This window comes from Zonotrichia leucophrys, chromosome 5 (genome assembly GCF_028769735.1).
Source record: "Zonotrichia leucophrys gambelii isolate GWCS_2022_RI chromosome 5, RI_Zleu_2.0, whole genome shotgun sequence".
Classification (NCBI taxonomy): Eukaryota; Metazoa; Chordata; class Aves; order Passeriformes; family Passerellidae; genus Zonotrichia; species Zonotrichia leucophrys.
The window spans coordinates 11716140-11729128 of record NC_088175.1 but is presented as its reverse complement, the minus strand read 5'-3'; the positions used below and the strand labels follow the sequence as shown (position 1 = coordinate 11729128).

General features: G+C 41.4%; 1 protein-coding gene across 2 annotated transcripts in view; it reads right to left on the bottom strand.

Annotated features, from left to right (window-relative positions):
* The window catches only part of TTC7B (tetratricopeptide repeat domain 7B), a 117706-nt gene extending 104717 nt beyond the window's left edge, over nucleotides 1–12989 (bottom strand). For both annotated transcript variants that reach the window (XM_064714576.1, XM_064714577.1), the window contains exon 1: nucleotides 12745–12989. In XM_064714576.1, the coding sequence (XP_064570646.1) occupies nucleotides 12745–12865 (121 nt within the window). In that variant the 5' untranslated portion in view covers nucleotides 12866–12989. The remainder of the gene's footprint in view (nucleotides 1–12744) is intronic.

Below are 12989 nucleotides of genomic sequence, written 5' to 3'. Positions count from 1 at the left end.
TAACGACTTGAAAACTTTAGAAATGTAATGCTTCTAAAGACAGGACACAAGCACGAACAAAGCCTTAAGTTCAAACTGGCACATACCCTAAAACTATCCTGGCACCTTAAGAGGGGAATCAAAGTAGTCTACAGGAGCCAGGTATTTTGTTCCCATCCTTGATGCCCCTCAGAGAAGCTAATGATCCACACAGAGCTAGAGACAGTCACAGTGCAGTGACATGCAGTGCCCATGCTTTCCTTCAAAGCAAACGTGGGAGAGGAGAAAACAGCAGCTGCAACTTACACCCAGGTCTGAGCAGCAAAACAAAAGCTGCTCTTCCAGGTCACTCACACCCAGCTCAGCTCAGTGCTACCTTCCCTGTAGCACTGCTGCAGATCATGAGACAGCACCATGACAGACAGAGGCAGAGTTACTGTCAGAATGGCTTTCATGGCAGAGGTGCTGCTCTGGGGCAGCTGCTGATGACTAACACTTGAAAACAGCAGGTCACAGACTGCAAACCATAAAAACCATAAATTCAGAATTTTCTTATTTACTGAGTCTCTCATCTGCTAAGTCAGTCAATCAGGGCCAGATATTGGCAACAAATTTTTAAATCAAATTATTACTGAGTGAATACTGTATTAACAAAGCATTGGCTTTATGCGTCAACCATTCTGTGCCAGTAAGAATGACATTCAATGGTGCTTGTAACAAAATTCCAATTACATGGACATTTCTGAAGGAAACCATTTATGAAGCCATAGATCTAGCAGAGTCTTCCATTAGTTATAGCTATCCCTTAAGACATCCTGAAATAACCTAAGAACTGTTTGAGAAGAAATTGCTTTTCTTTTTCTTCCAGCACAGTATGAGTGATCTAGATTATATTCTTCCATTAGACACTTTACAGAGACAGAATTAAACTGTGTAAAGTTGATAACATGAAGTTTAGTGTTCCTTCAGCCAGTTTAAACAGATGTTTCAGAAGAAAAACTGTTCGAAAACAGTTTCAATACCATGAAATCCAGTATCCCACTTTCAGAAAATTCACACAGTTATGGCTTAGTATAAAATTCATGATTAAAGGAGAGATTCCCTCTTATCTATTTCTGTGCTGAAGAATTCATCAACAACAATTACTTAGCAGATTAAGGGGGTAATTGTTGACTTACATCACAACTGCACTGCAAAACCATTTTGGACAAGAACAGCCTAACCTGCCCATCTGCTTCTGCAACATCACAGTATCACTGAAACAATCTCCTGACTAATAGGATGTCCTCTGCCTGTAATCAAAGACAACTCCAAGCACCTTGGAACTCCAAGATAAACTCAAGGATGCTTTAGGTGAAAGGCCTATTTCTCTTAGCATGTAAAGCAAAAATAAAATACGGACATTTCATGTAAGCTGCTTTCTTTCAGCTTAGAGAAAGCTTAGACATTTGTACAAAACGGCTTGAGAAGAGCTTTGTGCACACGTGGCTGTCCCTCTGTGCAATATGGATCAATATGAATCATCTTCAAAATAAGAATACAGGCTGGCATAAATAGGGAATAGGAAAAAGCACAAAATGATGTGCCTTTGTAAAATAGTCTCTAAAAATATCATTATAAAACCACTTTGCTACTTTATTTTTAATATCTGCTTTTTGAAGCAAATTCTTCACCACAGTATCAGAATCTGAAGCAGTTACTCACAGAAAAACAGAATTAAAATAGAGGATTAGTCTTCTTTTATCCTTGGTCAAGAATGATCAAGATCACTTATAATACTAATATTTACTTAGCTTAAGACCATGGTCTATCTTGATACATTCACTGAATCACATTCATCTTTTTGATGAATGCTACCACAACCTCCAGGCACTTGTTGAAGAAGCCAGTGGTTGTTAGCAGGCTAGGTGAGAGGAATATCCAGCTCTAAATTACTTTCTAAAAGTAAGGTTAGAGAGAAGGAGAGAGAAAGAAAAGAATGGCAACATTGCATATAGCTACAAAAAAAAAAAAAAGCATAGCCGAATACAGATTAGAATCTCTCTCTTACCTTCAGAATTCACTCCAAGAAGTGACTTTAAAAGTTTATTCAATTCCAGAGTACACCAAGGTACATTATAGTGAATGATGATGTGGTCTCAATAGAACTATTGAACCTCTGGCTACCTGTTGTTTTGTGGAGCACAAGTAACTGTTCTGGTGAAGTATTACTTTTCCTGTGGTGGTTCAGATAAAAACCAAAGCAAAACACTGAGGTTTGTCCAGATCATGACTACTATATATGTGGTTTCTCATATTAATGCAGAAAAATTTTTAAGGGTCTGATAATTACTTTTTTCAGAAGGAAATACTTGGAAGGTAAAAGGGAAACACACCTCTTGGATAACAACAGCTATCACAACTATGGCAACACCTATCAACAACCCTGCTCCTGTTATCAAGTCCCCATGCACCAGATGTTTCTCTGCAATTGAACACCCATATCATGCTGCTGTGGAACCCTGGCAAGAATACACATGATCCTGTGCTATCAATACTTACATGTTATTTATGGAACCTCCCTCAACAGCTCAACATCTACAGCAAGAAAGACTATGCAGAAAAGCACCCCTTCTTCCTTATATGCCAAATGGCATAGATTTAAATAAATATTTTTAGTATTTCATTTCCCTTTTCTCTGAATTACACAGCTGCAAGAAAAATAGTGCATAATTAAGATAAAATCTCCTACCACAATGATTTAAGCAAAGAGGCTTAACCTCAGACTCAGGTCCTGGGGATCTGAATTTGAATAGGATACATTTAGGAATAAGAAATACAGAGCAAAATACCTATAGAATCTGACTGGCCAAACAAACTTTAATCTTTCCTTGTAAGCAAGCAAATAAATCTAGAAGCACATTATATCCCATGTTGTATTATTTCATCCACTCTTCACCAAAATCTTAAATATTTCAGGTAACATATTTTAGACTCTTAAAAAGCCCAGCTGTCCAAATGCATTGAAGTTTAAAGGTCATGGTTATCATTAGTCTCAAATGAAGACTGCATCAGGTGAGATTAACTAGATGAGGCATGGAGCTGTAAGAATAGAAGATGCTGCTGCTTCAACTGCTCTGTCCTGGAGCCCAGAAAGAAAAAACAAAGACGAAGAACTGAAGTCCTAACTCAGGACTATTTTAAAAAAAGGTAAAGGTGAAAAAAAAAAAATCAGGGTAGGAAAGGGACAAGGGATAAAGAGGACAAGTATGAGATTTCCAGGATCCCAAAGGGACCATACATTGATGTGCAGAATTCCAGGAAGCTGAGATTTGCTTTGTAAACTCCCTTCTGGTGCTTCAAGCCTTCCCAGAGGGAAACTAGCTTGGGACTGAGAAAAGAAACTATTCCTACTCAATCCCTAAAACTCTTAGTCTCTCAAAGGTAAAACTAAAAGCTCAGAGGACCTGAAGGGCGGTATGCTGCTGTTTTTTATGATGTGTTTTCCCTAAGACATCCTATAATATTTTGGAATATCATGATACCCAAAAACAAAGAAAAAAAAAAAAAACCTAAGGAATTTAGGAGTGGTATGCAGCAAGAAGGATCTCAAACAGGTCAATTGCTTTATATAGTAACCAGACAAAGATTTCAGAGTAAGGTTTCTATAAAACAGCTGAAAACAAGAAAAATTTTGTAGCCTCCCACAAAACAGTTATTAAGAAGGCCATTTAAAAATTGAGCTTTCTTCCAGAGAAGGATCTGGAAATCCCGGATCCAGAACTGATTTCATATTCATCTGGCAGAAAAAGCATGAACCACATGGTTTTTCACCCAGGAACAAATGGACTATGCACTTAAAGCAGACATTTGCTTTGTTCACAATGTATCAAACCATGAGTAAGAGCAGTAGCTTGAAGAGGAATGTCAGTACAAGTCTCCAAGTACTCATTCAACTCTGTGCTCAGCACCCAGTAAATCTGGACCAGGAGCTACTTAAATCAAAATGAATGCTAAAACTATTCTTAGATTTCTACATGATTTATATTAAAAACAAGATAAATAATATACATATATACAGAGATGTCATTTATGATCCCATCACTGACTACTTATTAGCAAGAATTCACAGCACCAGAGGATGGCTGAGGTTGGGAGGGACCTCTGGACATCATCTAGTCCAATAGCCCTAATCCAAGCAAGATGACCTAGAGCAGATTGCCCAGGATCTCGTCCAGCCAAGTCTCTGGAGACAGCAGAAAAGCACCCAGAGAATATGTGCATCCCAACAAGCACTGCTGGTAGAAAGGTTCACACTGATGCACATGTCACACATATAAAACCAGAAGCAGAAAATACAGAGTCAGCTGTTCAAGGAAATTTAATTTTACTCACTAACACCTTTAATTATATACAGTCATTCATTTCTCTGCCTCTTAAGTACACAGTGGGCATGGCACCTTTTTACTGTGCAGCTACATAGTGTGGACACAATTTTCCTGCTTGACGGCCAAAACTTGCTTTGAAGAAAAATATTATAGGCCTTCCAATCTATTTATGCAAAGGCAAATTTACTTTCAAAGTACCATTACTACTGAAATTTATTTTATGATGACACATATCAAGAACAGAAAACTGTTTCAAACTATTTTTTTTATATTCAAGCTCACCAAATTTTGTGAAATGTTAAGGCCATCAGAACAGTAAATAATCAAGCCAGGGAAGTCACGAGGTATCATCTAGAAGATTGACAGGTTTACAACTGAAAAAAACTTGGCCCCTTCAGTCCAATACAATGTAAAACCAAGAAATAAGAATGCATGTCAAACCCAAGACTGGGAACACAAAGTGTGAGAAACAGGACCACCATCATCTTTGAGTGTTTAACTGGAAACAATTCTATCAACCACACTGAGGAAGAACAAAATTCAGCTTCTTCCCATCTATGTTTTGTTTAGGCTACAAAGATCAAGGAATGACTGGGAGGACAGGAAAAGCACATGCTCTGATAGCTATGAATTCACTCCAATCTTGCTTCTTGCCATGATTTATTTCTCAAAGGACAAAACAGTTTTCCTGTTGCGACTAACAACAACCAAATACTAGAGACAATTAGACAGAAGGCAAAAACCAAGCCATGGTCATAAGGACAGTGGCTCTTGTCCATTCTCCACCAAACAGCTATATTGCAGCACAGTGCAAATCTGAGAGATGATGACAATGGAATCCAACTTTTGTTGTCTCAAAAAGATAAAGAAAATTACTGACAAAAAATGAAATCACTGATTAATTGCCAGGTCAGAAGAGAGATTTTTTGTGTTTGGAGTGACCCAAAGCTCAGATGAAAGCACATAGATGAGCCTCTGTTCCCCAGAAGGCAAGATCTTGCAGTTCTCTACCTTTTCCAATCTTCTCCTAGCTTTCCAGGTCCATCTTGGAAGCCTCAAGTAAATTCTTGAAAGACAGTACCCTACATTTGTCAGTCTCAGAGACAATTGCCTCAGGTACTCAACTACCAGTGTTAATACAGAAAGTAACTTTTGGCAGCTTGGTTGGTTGGTGATTTGGTGGGGTTTCATTTTGGTTTTTTGTTTGTTTTGTTTTTATTCTACCAACTGGTCTAAAAACAAGAGGTCCCTATTCTTCTTTTCCTTAAACCCAGCTCTAATGTAGTCCCATTAAAGCCTTGATTAATGCATTATTTTCTTCCCATTAAGGTAAAGAGACTGCAATTAAATAGTAAAAAGAAAAACAGAAGTGTAGCTGCAAGCTAAGCCCATGCAAATCTGAGTTTGAGATAAGGCACACTTAAAAGATGAGCTACAACTTGTTCATATAATTAACTGCAGAAAAGTATGGGAGGGCCTGTAAGTTGTTATTGTTTTCATATCTTTGTTGCCTGTGCAAAAGTTTTATGGAGATGAACCAAGTTATTGGTCTCAAGTGAGCTGCATTCAAAATTCTAGAAATTAAAGGTATTTTCAACCCATTTTTTGTTAAAGAAGCACTGTTTACAACTCCAGATAATATGAGATTGTAGTAAAGGATTTCAGCTTAGGCATACAAATTCTGAGTGGAGTCATACCAATCAGACACAGATCATCAGTGGGGTGGGAACCTGCAGAAATTCTTGCAACACCTCCTGAAGTAATTCCTGAGCAACTGATAACATCTCTGATCAGAGCAGCTACTAAAAACTGCCACTATGCATTCTGCCACACATTTGCTAACGCCAGAGAAATGCCCAGATTCAGCATCTCCCTCCACAGCCTGGAGCAGAGATCAAATGCTCTCCAATTATTAAAGGTCTGGCTACCCACCTCACACTATTAGCCAGAGATCCTTAGTTCCTCCAACTTATCTCAGCATCCTGCCACTTTGCTTTTTACAAAGTTATTATCTTCAGTCACTCCTTATCAGCTCAAATTAAACAGTATTCAGTGCAGAGAAAACTGTGAAGAACTGAACCACTAAATTCTAACCTTTTATTCTTAAAAAGACAGATTTGTGGGGAGGAGGAATGGCCCAAACTTGTCGGGGAAGGAGAATGGTTCAAATTTGGTAAATTAAGGATCTTCTGCCCCCTTCTTTACTACCATGCAAATCAAACCCAAACAAAACTGGTATCAATGACCCTGAGTTTATGCTAATGAATTTATATCCCTATAGAAAAGTTAACTCTAACCTTTAACCCTTGAAGCTGGTTTAAAGAAACCGAGAGCAGCTATAATACAGAAACATACAAGTATCTATTCACAGATACATCTGGCTACCATTTCTTGTAACTTTTAAACAAGGCAAAAGTGCAATCAACCTAACATTACTACATAAGACATCCAATTTCTAAAATAATTACATTCATAATATATAGAAATATCCTTATAAATGTAATCAGTTATAAGCCCCAAATATCGAAAATACTTCTGTTCATACCACTAATACCAACTACATGCTTCCTCACAGTTCCCCTCACCTTTGCCCTCCACTGGCTGCTGCTACTGCTCTTTCCATCAGCTGTTCCACTACTCACACCCCTGTGGGAGGCAAACGAGCTTGGCAAGCCAGCAAACACAGCAGGGCCCAGAAGAAGAAGCACAGAGTTTTCTGCTGGCCAAGCACAGTAATTCCCACCTCTGGTGTTCATCAACACAAGGGAGAGGCCAGGAACACATAACCAGGAGAAGCTGCTCGGAAAAGAAGCAGCTTGATTAAAGGCAGGAAGAAAGAACTACTCTACATAATAGCAGCGAGGTGTTAGACCAGCTTGGTTACTTGTGAAATCACACACTAGCATTTTCTCTTCCAGATGAACATGCAGCGTGAGTACAAGCAGATGATCCACATCATCACTTACACTGTTGTAACACCCCTGGCTATCTGAAGAAACAAAGCTGTCAGTCAAAAATAAGACAACACATCTAAGTACTGTCACCACCTTTGCTCTTCATTCAGAAAAATGTCTGTCCTTAGTAATCTTGTACTGTAAATGTGACAGTGAATGCAACAGGAGGAAAACAAAGAAAATAACAAATGAAGAGAGTCCTCCACTTCTACTGTGGTGGACATGCAAAAAGGCACGTCACATGGTCTGCAAACTTTTCTGGTAGAGATGTCAATCTCTTAGGAAAGCTTTACATATACAAATCACACTACAAACTCTATGTATAAAACCAAACAAATTTGGTAAACACCTTCTAAGTAGGGCATGAGTCCTAAGAGGTTTAGAAATCCCTTGTTTATTCTGAGGATAAGCTTTAACCATACATCTGAGGTCTTGTATTTCACAAGGCTGCAAAACAGATGAAAACTGATAAGATGTTTCTATTTTTAGGCCCTACTTATATCAAGATAAGGGAGCAGCATAGAAAGTGACAAACAAAATTAGACATGTAAAACAATTCATAATCCTTTCGGTTTGCTACTCTGCTCCTAACTCCTCTGTGTTCCATTACTCTGCCAGGCTAAATGTGAGGCTAGGTCTGATAGGAGACTACAAAAAGAAGGTGTTGAGAGGAAAGGCAGTCAGAGAAGAGATCCCAGACAAGACAAATCAAACAGAAATGGGATAGCAAAAGTAGTAGGAAATTCACTAGGTTAAAAAAACATTGTGTTACCATGTTGGTGTATTTCCATGAGCAAACTTGATATCTGTAGGTAATGTTCTATTTTCATGGCAATGTCACAATGCTCTTGGTAGCATATAGATCTGTGAACTTCCTGGGCATGCACTGTCTCCCCACAGTAATGCAATATTTCACACTGGCTAAGGTTTCTACAGAACTACACCATTCTACCTTGTTTGAACTATAAAAATTTGCCCCCTCAGTGTTTTTCCAGACAGAGCCATCCATCTCACTGAACTTGAGCAAGGTCATATTCCAATTACAGCAACAATGAATGGCCGGAAACACCCGTGGAAATTCATGGATCCTTTATTTTATCCATTCAGCTGGCTGCTGAACCAGCCTAAGGTTTCCTCACTTTGTTTCCAAAGGAAGGAAAGAAAGCATGAGAATATTGATGTCCTGAAAATGCCCTGAGCAGATACAACCTTCATACTGAATTCCATTGTAGACACTTCCTATGAGACGCTACTGTTTCATCAAAAATACATTATGGCCCCGCAATCAGCTTTGCAACGTGATTGTTAGCTTCCAGTTGTGCTTCTCAGTTCTGGGAGCACTTCAAAATACATTCAGGTTACTTTCAGATATCCAGCATTTAGTAACCTCTCCCAATATTCTTTGAGCAAGCAATTATGTACTCAAAGCATCCACTATCTGTCATGCCATGCTTCAGCATCATGCTGTTCATTTGCAATGTCAGACAAATTTCAACCAGCAATGAAAATTTCTTCAGTTCACTTTGTCAGAAGGAACTTTTGAAGTTAGTTAAACCAGTTGGGAACACTCACAAAGTTTCTTTAGTGAAAACTGCTCTAAGATTTTATTTCTAACAACTTGGGGTTTTTCTCATTTCCATTCAAGAGGTGATAGATACTCAGTAAGTGAACACCAAACACCTGAAGACGGCACTGAACAGGCTACAGATTATCCAGGGACTGCATCTTTGTGACCCTTAGGGCAGCACCATGATTTCTTTGCCAGCTGCTACAACTGAAAATCCTGCTGTACTGGTTATAACCAGCAAGGTGCTGGCAGCAGAGGGGCTGCAGGAGCAGCTCTGGGGGGGAAAGGGCAGGGTTACCCTGCCACAAGCCCAGCTGGTACCAACAGAACCACAGCAGACACAGCTGAGCCACTCCGCACAACTGACACCACCTCTGGGAAAGTGTCTTTAAGAAAGGGCAGAAAATGCCACAGAACAAAATAAAAGAAAACAAAAGGAGTGAGAAACAGCAGAAAAACACAACATGAAGGTCAGAGAAGGAGAGGGACAGAGGTGCTCCACGGTGCCAGGGAGGAGCCAGGTGGAATGCCCTGAAGGAACTGGAGAGCCTGTTCCAAAGCAGGGTCGCTGTCAGGGGGAGCTCATCCAGAGCAGAGCGAGAACGTGAGAAGGAAGGAGAGGCAGAAAGAAAGGTCGTGTCTTGCACCACAACCCCTCTGCCCCCTGCACCACATGGGGAGGGGCACAGGAGTGAGGTTCAGCCTGGGAAAGGTGAGAGGAAAAGGTGTAACTTTCATGTCTGTCTTTCTGTCTTAGTATCTGACTGTATTTTAACTGGCAACAAATTAAATTCAGTTCTCCAAATCAAGCCTGTTTTGCCCAGAACAGTAACTACTAAAAACTAATTAAGTGATCTTCCTGTCTTTATCTGAAGCTCCAATCTTACTCTACACTTTGCCCCTGCCCCTCTAAGGAAGTGGAGAGCCTGAGCAGCTGGGTGGGCATGTGCTGTTAGCCAAGGCTAACTCAGCACCCTGCACATGACAGTTTTAACCCAATCTTTTAGCAGAATGCTGATGAAGCAAGAGCCCAGACCCAGATTTGTGTTACATGGCATGAATCTCATTACTGCTACTGAGTCCTGGCTCTGAAGTAGAGAAATACAATACAAACAGGCTAAGTGGCTAACAAAATCTGAGTCGGGTTAAAAACCCTTTTTTCATCCATCTATCTATTTATCCATTGTGAAAAGCAATGCAAGTCACAGGCTTGACACAGAACACACATTTTCTGTGATCCAAATTGCGACAATTACATACAGAATAGCAATATTTCTCTTCTCTCTTTTACTTAAAGTTCAGCAAGTTCAGAAAACCTTTCAAATGCCATCAATCAGACAGAGAAATTTGTTCTAGGGTCATTTTTATGCATCCAAAATCCTACCTAAACTGTCATTTATATTTGATCCCCTGCCAGGTTTTATACACAGGCTTCTATTAGGGAATAGATAGGACCCATCAGCAGAACTAAACAGAATAAACAATACAATAATCAAGTCCACTCAAAACACTGCACTTCTCAAGTGCTGCATTTCATCAGAAGTACACACTACTGCCTTGTGTAGCCACACAGACCTTTGTCCTGGGAGCTGTCATTGCTGTTTCTTCCTGTATCTTATTTAGGCTGCAGCGTCAAGAGATGGGAATTTGCTAATGCAAAACAGCCCAAATAATAATTTGGACCATTAAACTTCTTATCAAGTTGTCTAATCCCAGTTCCAAAAAGGACCTGTAACTGAGTCCTAGTAAAATAAGTCTATTATTTTGCAATAGTGCAAGATTGAAATAGAGAGATTCCCAAAGGATTCATTCCCATCTGTGTTCAAAGAGCAATAAACACTACTCCTAGAAATGTTGATATCCTCTGTTAAAATGCTCCAGCATTCAAGAATTAAAGTCAATTCCCTACACACCAATACAAGGTTAGAATAAAGATCCTCTTCCCTCTCCCCCATGCTTTTAAATTGTTCCTATGATTTAAATATTCCATATTGTTACACATTCAGCCAAAAACCAGATTTTTGCTATCCATTCCCAAGTCAAAACTGAACATCAGTACAGAAGACGCAGTAAAGTTCAGAATACTGAACTTTTAAGTTAATTGCTTCAGATTAAGTAGCAACAGGGATATGCATCAGAGTGCCTTTCAGTTCACATATCTCTTCACGGGTGGAACAGAGGCACTGCCTCTCCCTGGTAGTCTCAATAGCTGATAACCTTGGCCTGCAACCTGTTAGGTACCTCTGGATTTGGAACACAGACTTCCAGTTTTCCACACTCTCAACAGCAGGTGAAGACATTTCATTAAATAAATTACTCTCCTCCTGTGTTACTCCAATACAGAAGAGTCCCATATGATTAGTTAATTTCTTGTTTATGTTCTTAGGCAGGCTTGGAAGTCATGTACATGTACATCCTTCATGTGCTGTCAAAAAGTGATAAAATCTGCATGTGATACTTTCCCATGTTTTAAAGATCAGGAAATGCTTCAATAATTTGTATTTTGACTGGTACAGAATCTAGAAGATGCCTTCACAGGAAAACCACTGAAGTGTAAAGTTATGCAGATTGCATCATTTTCTCTTGATATGCTTCATCTAGGTGAAACATACACAGGTTAAAGAAATTTAAGTCAAACTGTCAATAACATCTGCAGAGCTCTCCCTGCCTCTCTGAAGTACCTAAGTACATCTTGAAACTATGAAGATCGTGCTTCCCAACTAGGCAGCAAAACATATTTGCCTTTGCTTGAAGTGATCTCTAACTAGCTCATAGTGTATCACTCAATGATGCATGTCCTGAAACTAAACATACCTTCCATCTTTTCACTCATGTTTACTTTTAGTTAGGATAACAGCAGTGTCAGGAACACCACTCAGTTGTTTTTAAGGCAAACACATATAAATGTTATCTACTACCCATTTATTCTTAAATTCTTTTCTCTTCTTTGAGTCAGGCTTTCCCTCTTTTATAGAGCTGAATCATGCAGTTTTCTTCCCCATCTAAACGTGCAAATCTATCACTGCTTCCGCAACAAACTTCCAATGATGTCAATGTTTTGCTTCATCCTCTCTGACAACTTATCACCTCTGAATTCACACAAGTTCAGTCTTCACAGACTTGACTGCTCTCTGAAAGTACCCCTACATCCACCTCAAGTGGATCAGTGAGCCCAGAGAGGCACACACTACCCCCATATTTTTTCTCACACAGAATTAAGTCATCCATGCCAAAGACAACTTCCCTGTATCTCCCTCGTTCATTGCATACTTCCATGCCTCAGAACGAAGGACTGCTTTTCACCTCCTTCAGTTAAACATATAGAAGTTTGTGACATAAGAATTAAGAGAACAAGCCAAATATTTATAGTTTCTACAATAAAATAAATAAAGCTGCACTGTATTGCTGAGGATTGCTATTAAGAGAAAGGACAGAAGCCTTCCCAGAACACGCTGTGCACAGACCCTCTGGCAGGCACAGGAGGCAGAAGGACATTTCGGGCTTTATGCACACTGTCAGCATGTGCGCCGGCAAACTGCAGGCTCGTGATATGCCCCGGGCTGCTCCGCGCCCCGGGCCGGGAGCGCACAGGGCCGCGCTGCTCCCCGGCCCGACGGAGCGCGGCCCGCCCGGCTCTGCGGGGGCTCCGCGGGGGCTCCACGGGCGATGTGCGCGGAGCCTCCGGCCGGGGCCGGGGTCGGGCCCGGGGCGGCTCCCGCCTCCCTCCGCGGTGCTCCCGCCCGGCCGGGCCGCCCCGAGCCGCTGCCTGCCCCTCCCGCCGGCGGCCCCACCGCCTGCCCGGGCTCCGCAGGCCCCTCTCGCCGGCCCGCCCGGCTGCACCTGCCGGGCCCCCGCCGCCGCCCGCCCCGCGCCGCACCGTTCGCGATGAGCTTGGCCGAGAGCTGCTTGACGAGCTCGGGAATCCGCTCCCACTGGCACTCGGAGCGGCACCGCTCGATCTCCGTCTCCAGCCGCGAGCCCGCCTTCCTGGTGGCCATGGTCGGGCCGAGGGGCCCCGGCGGGGGAAGGGGCCGGGGCGGCGGGCAGGGGGAGGCGGGGACGGGCGGCGGCGGCCCCGGCAGCGGCGGAACTCGAGCGCCGCGGCCGCGCCGCGCTGGCGGC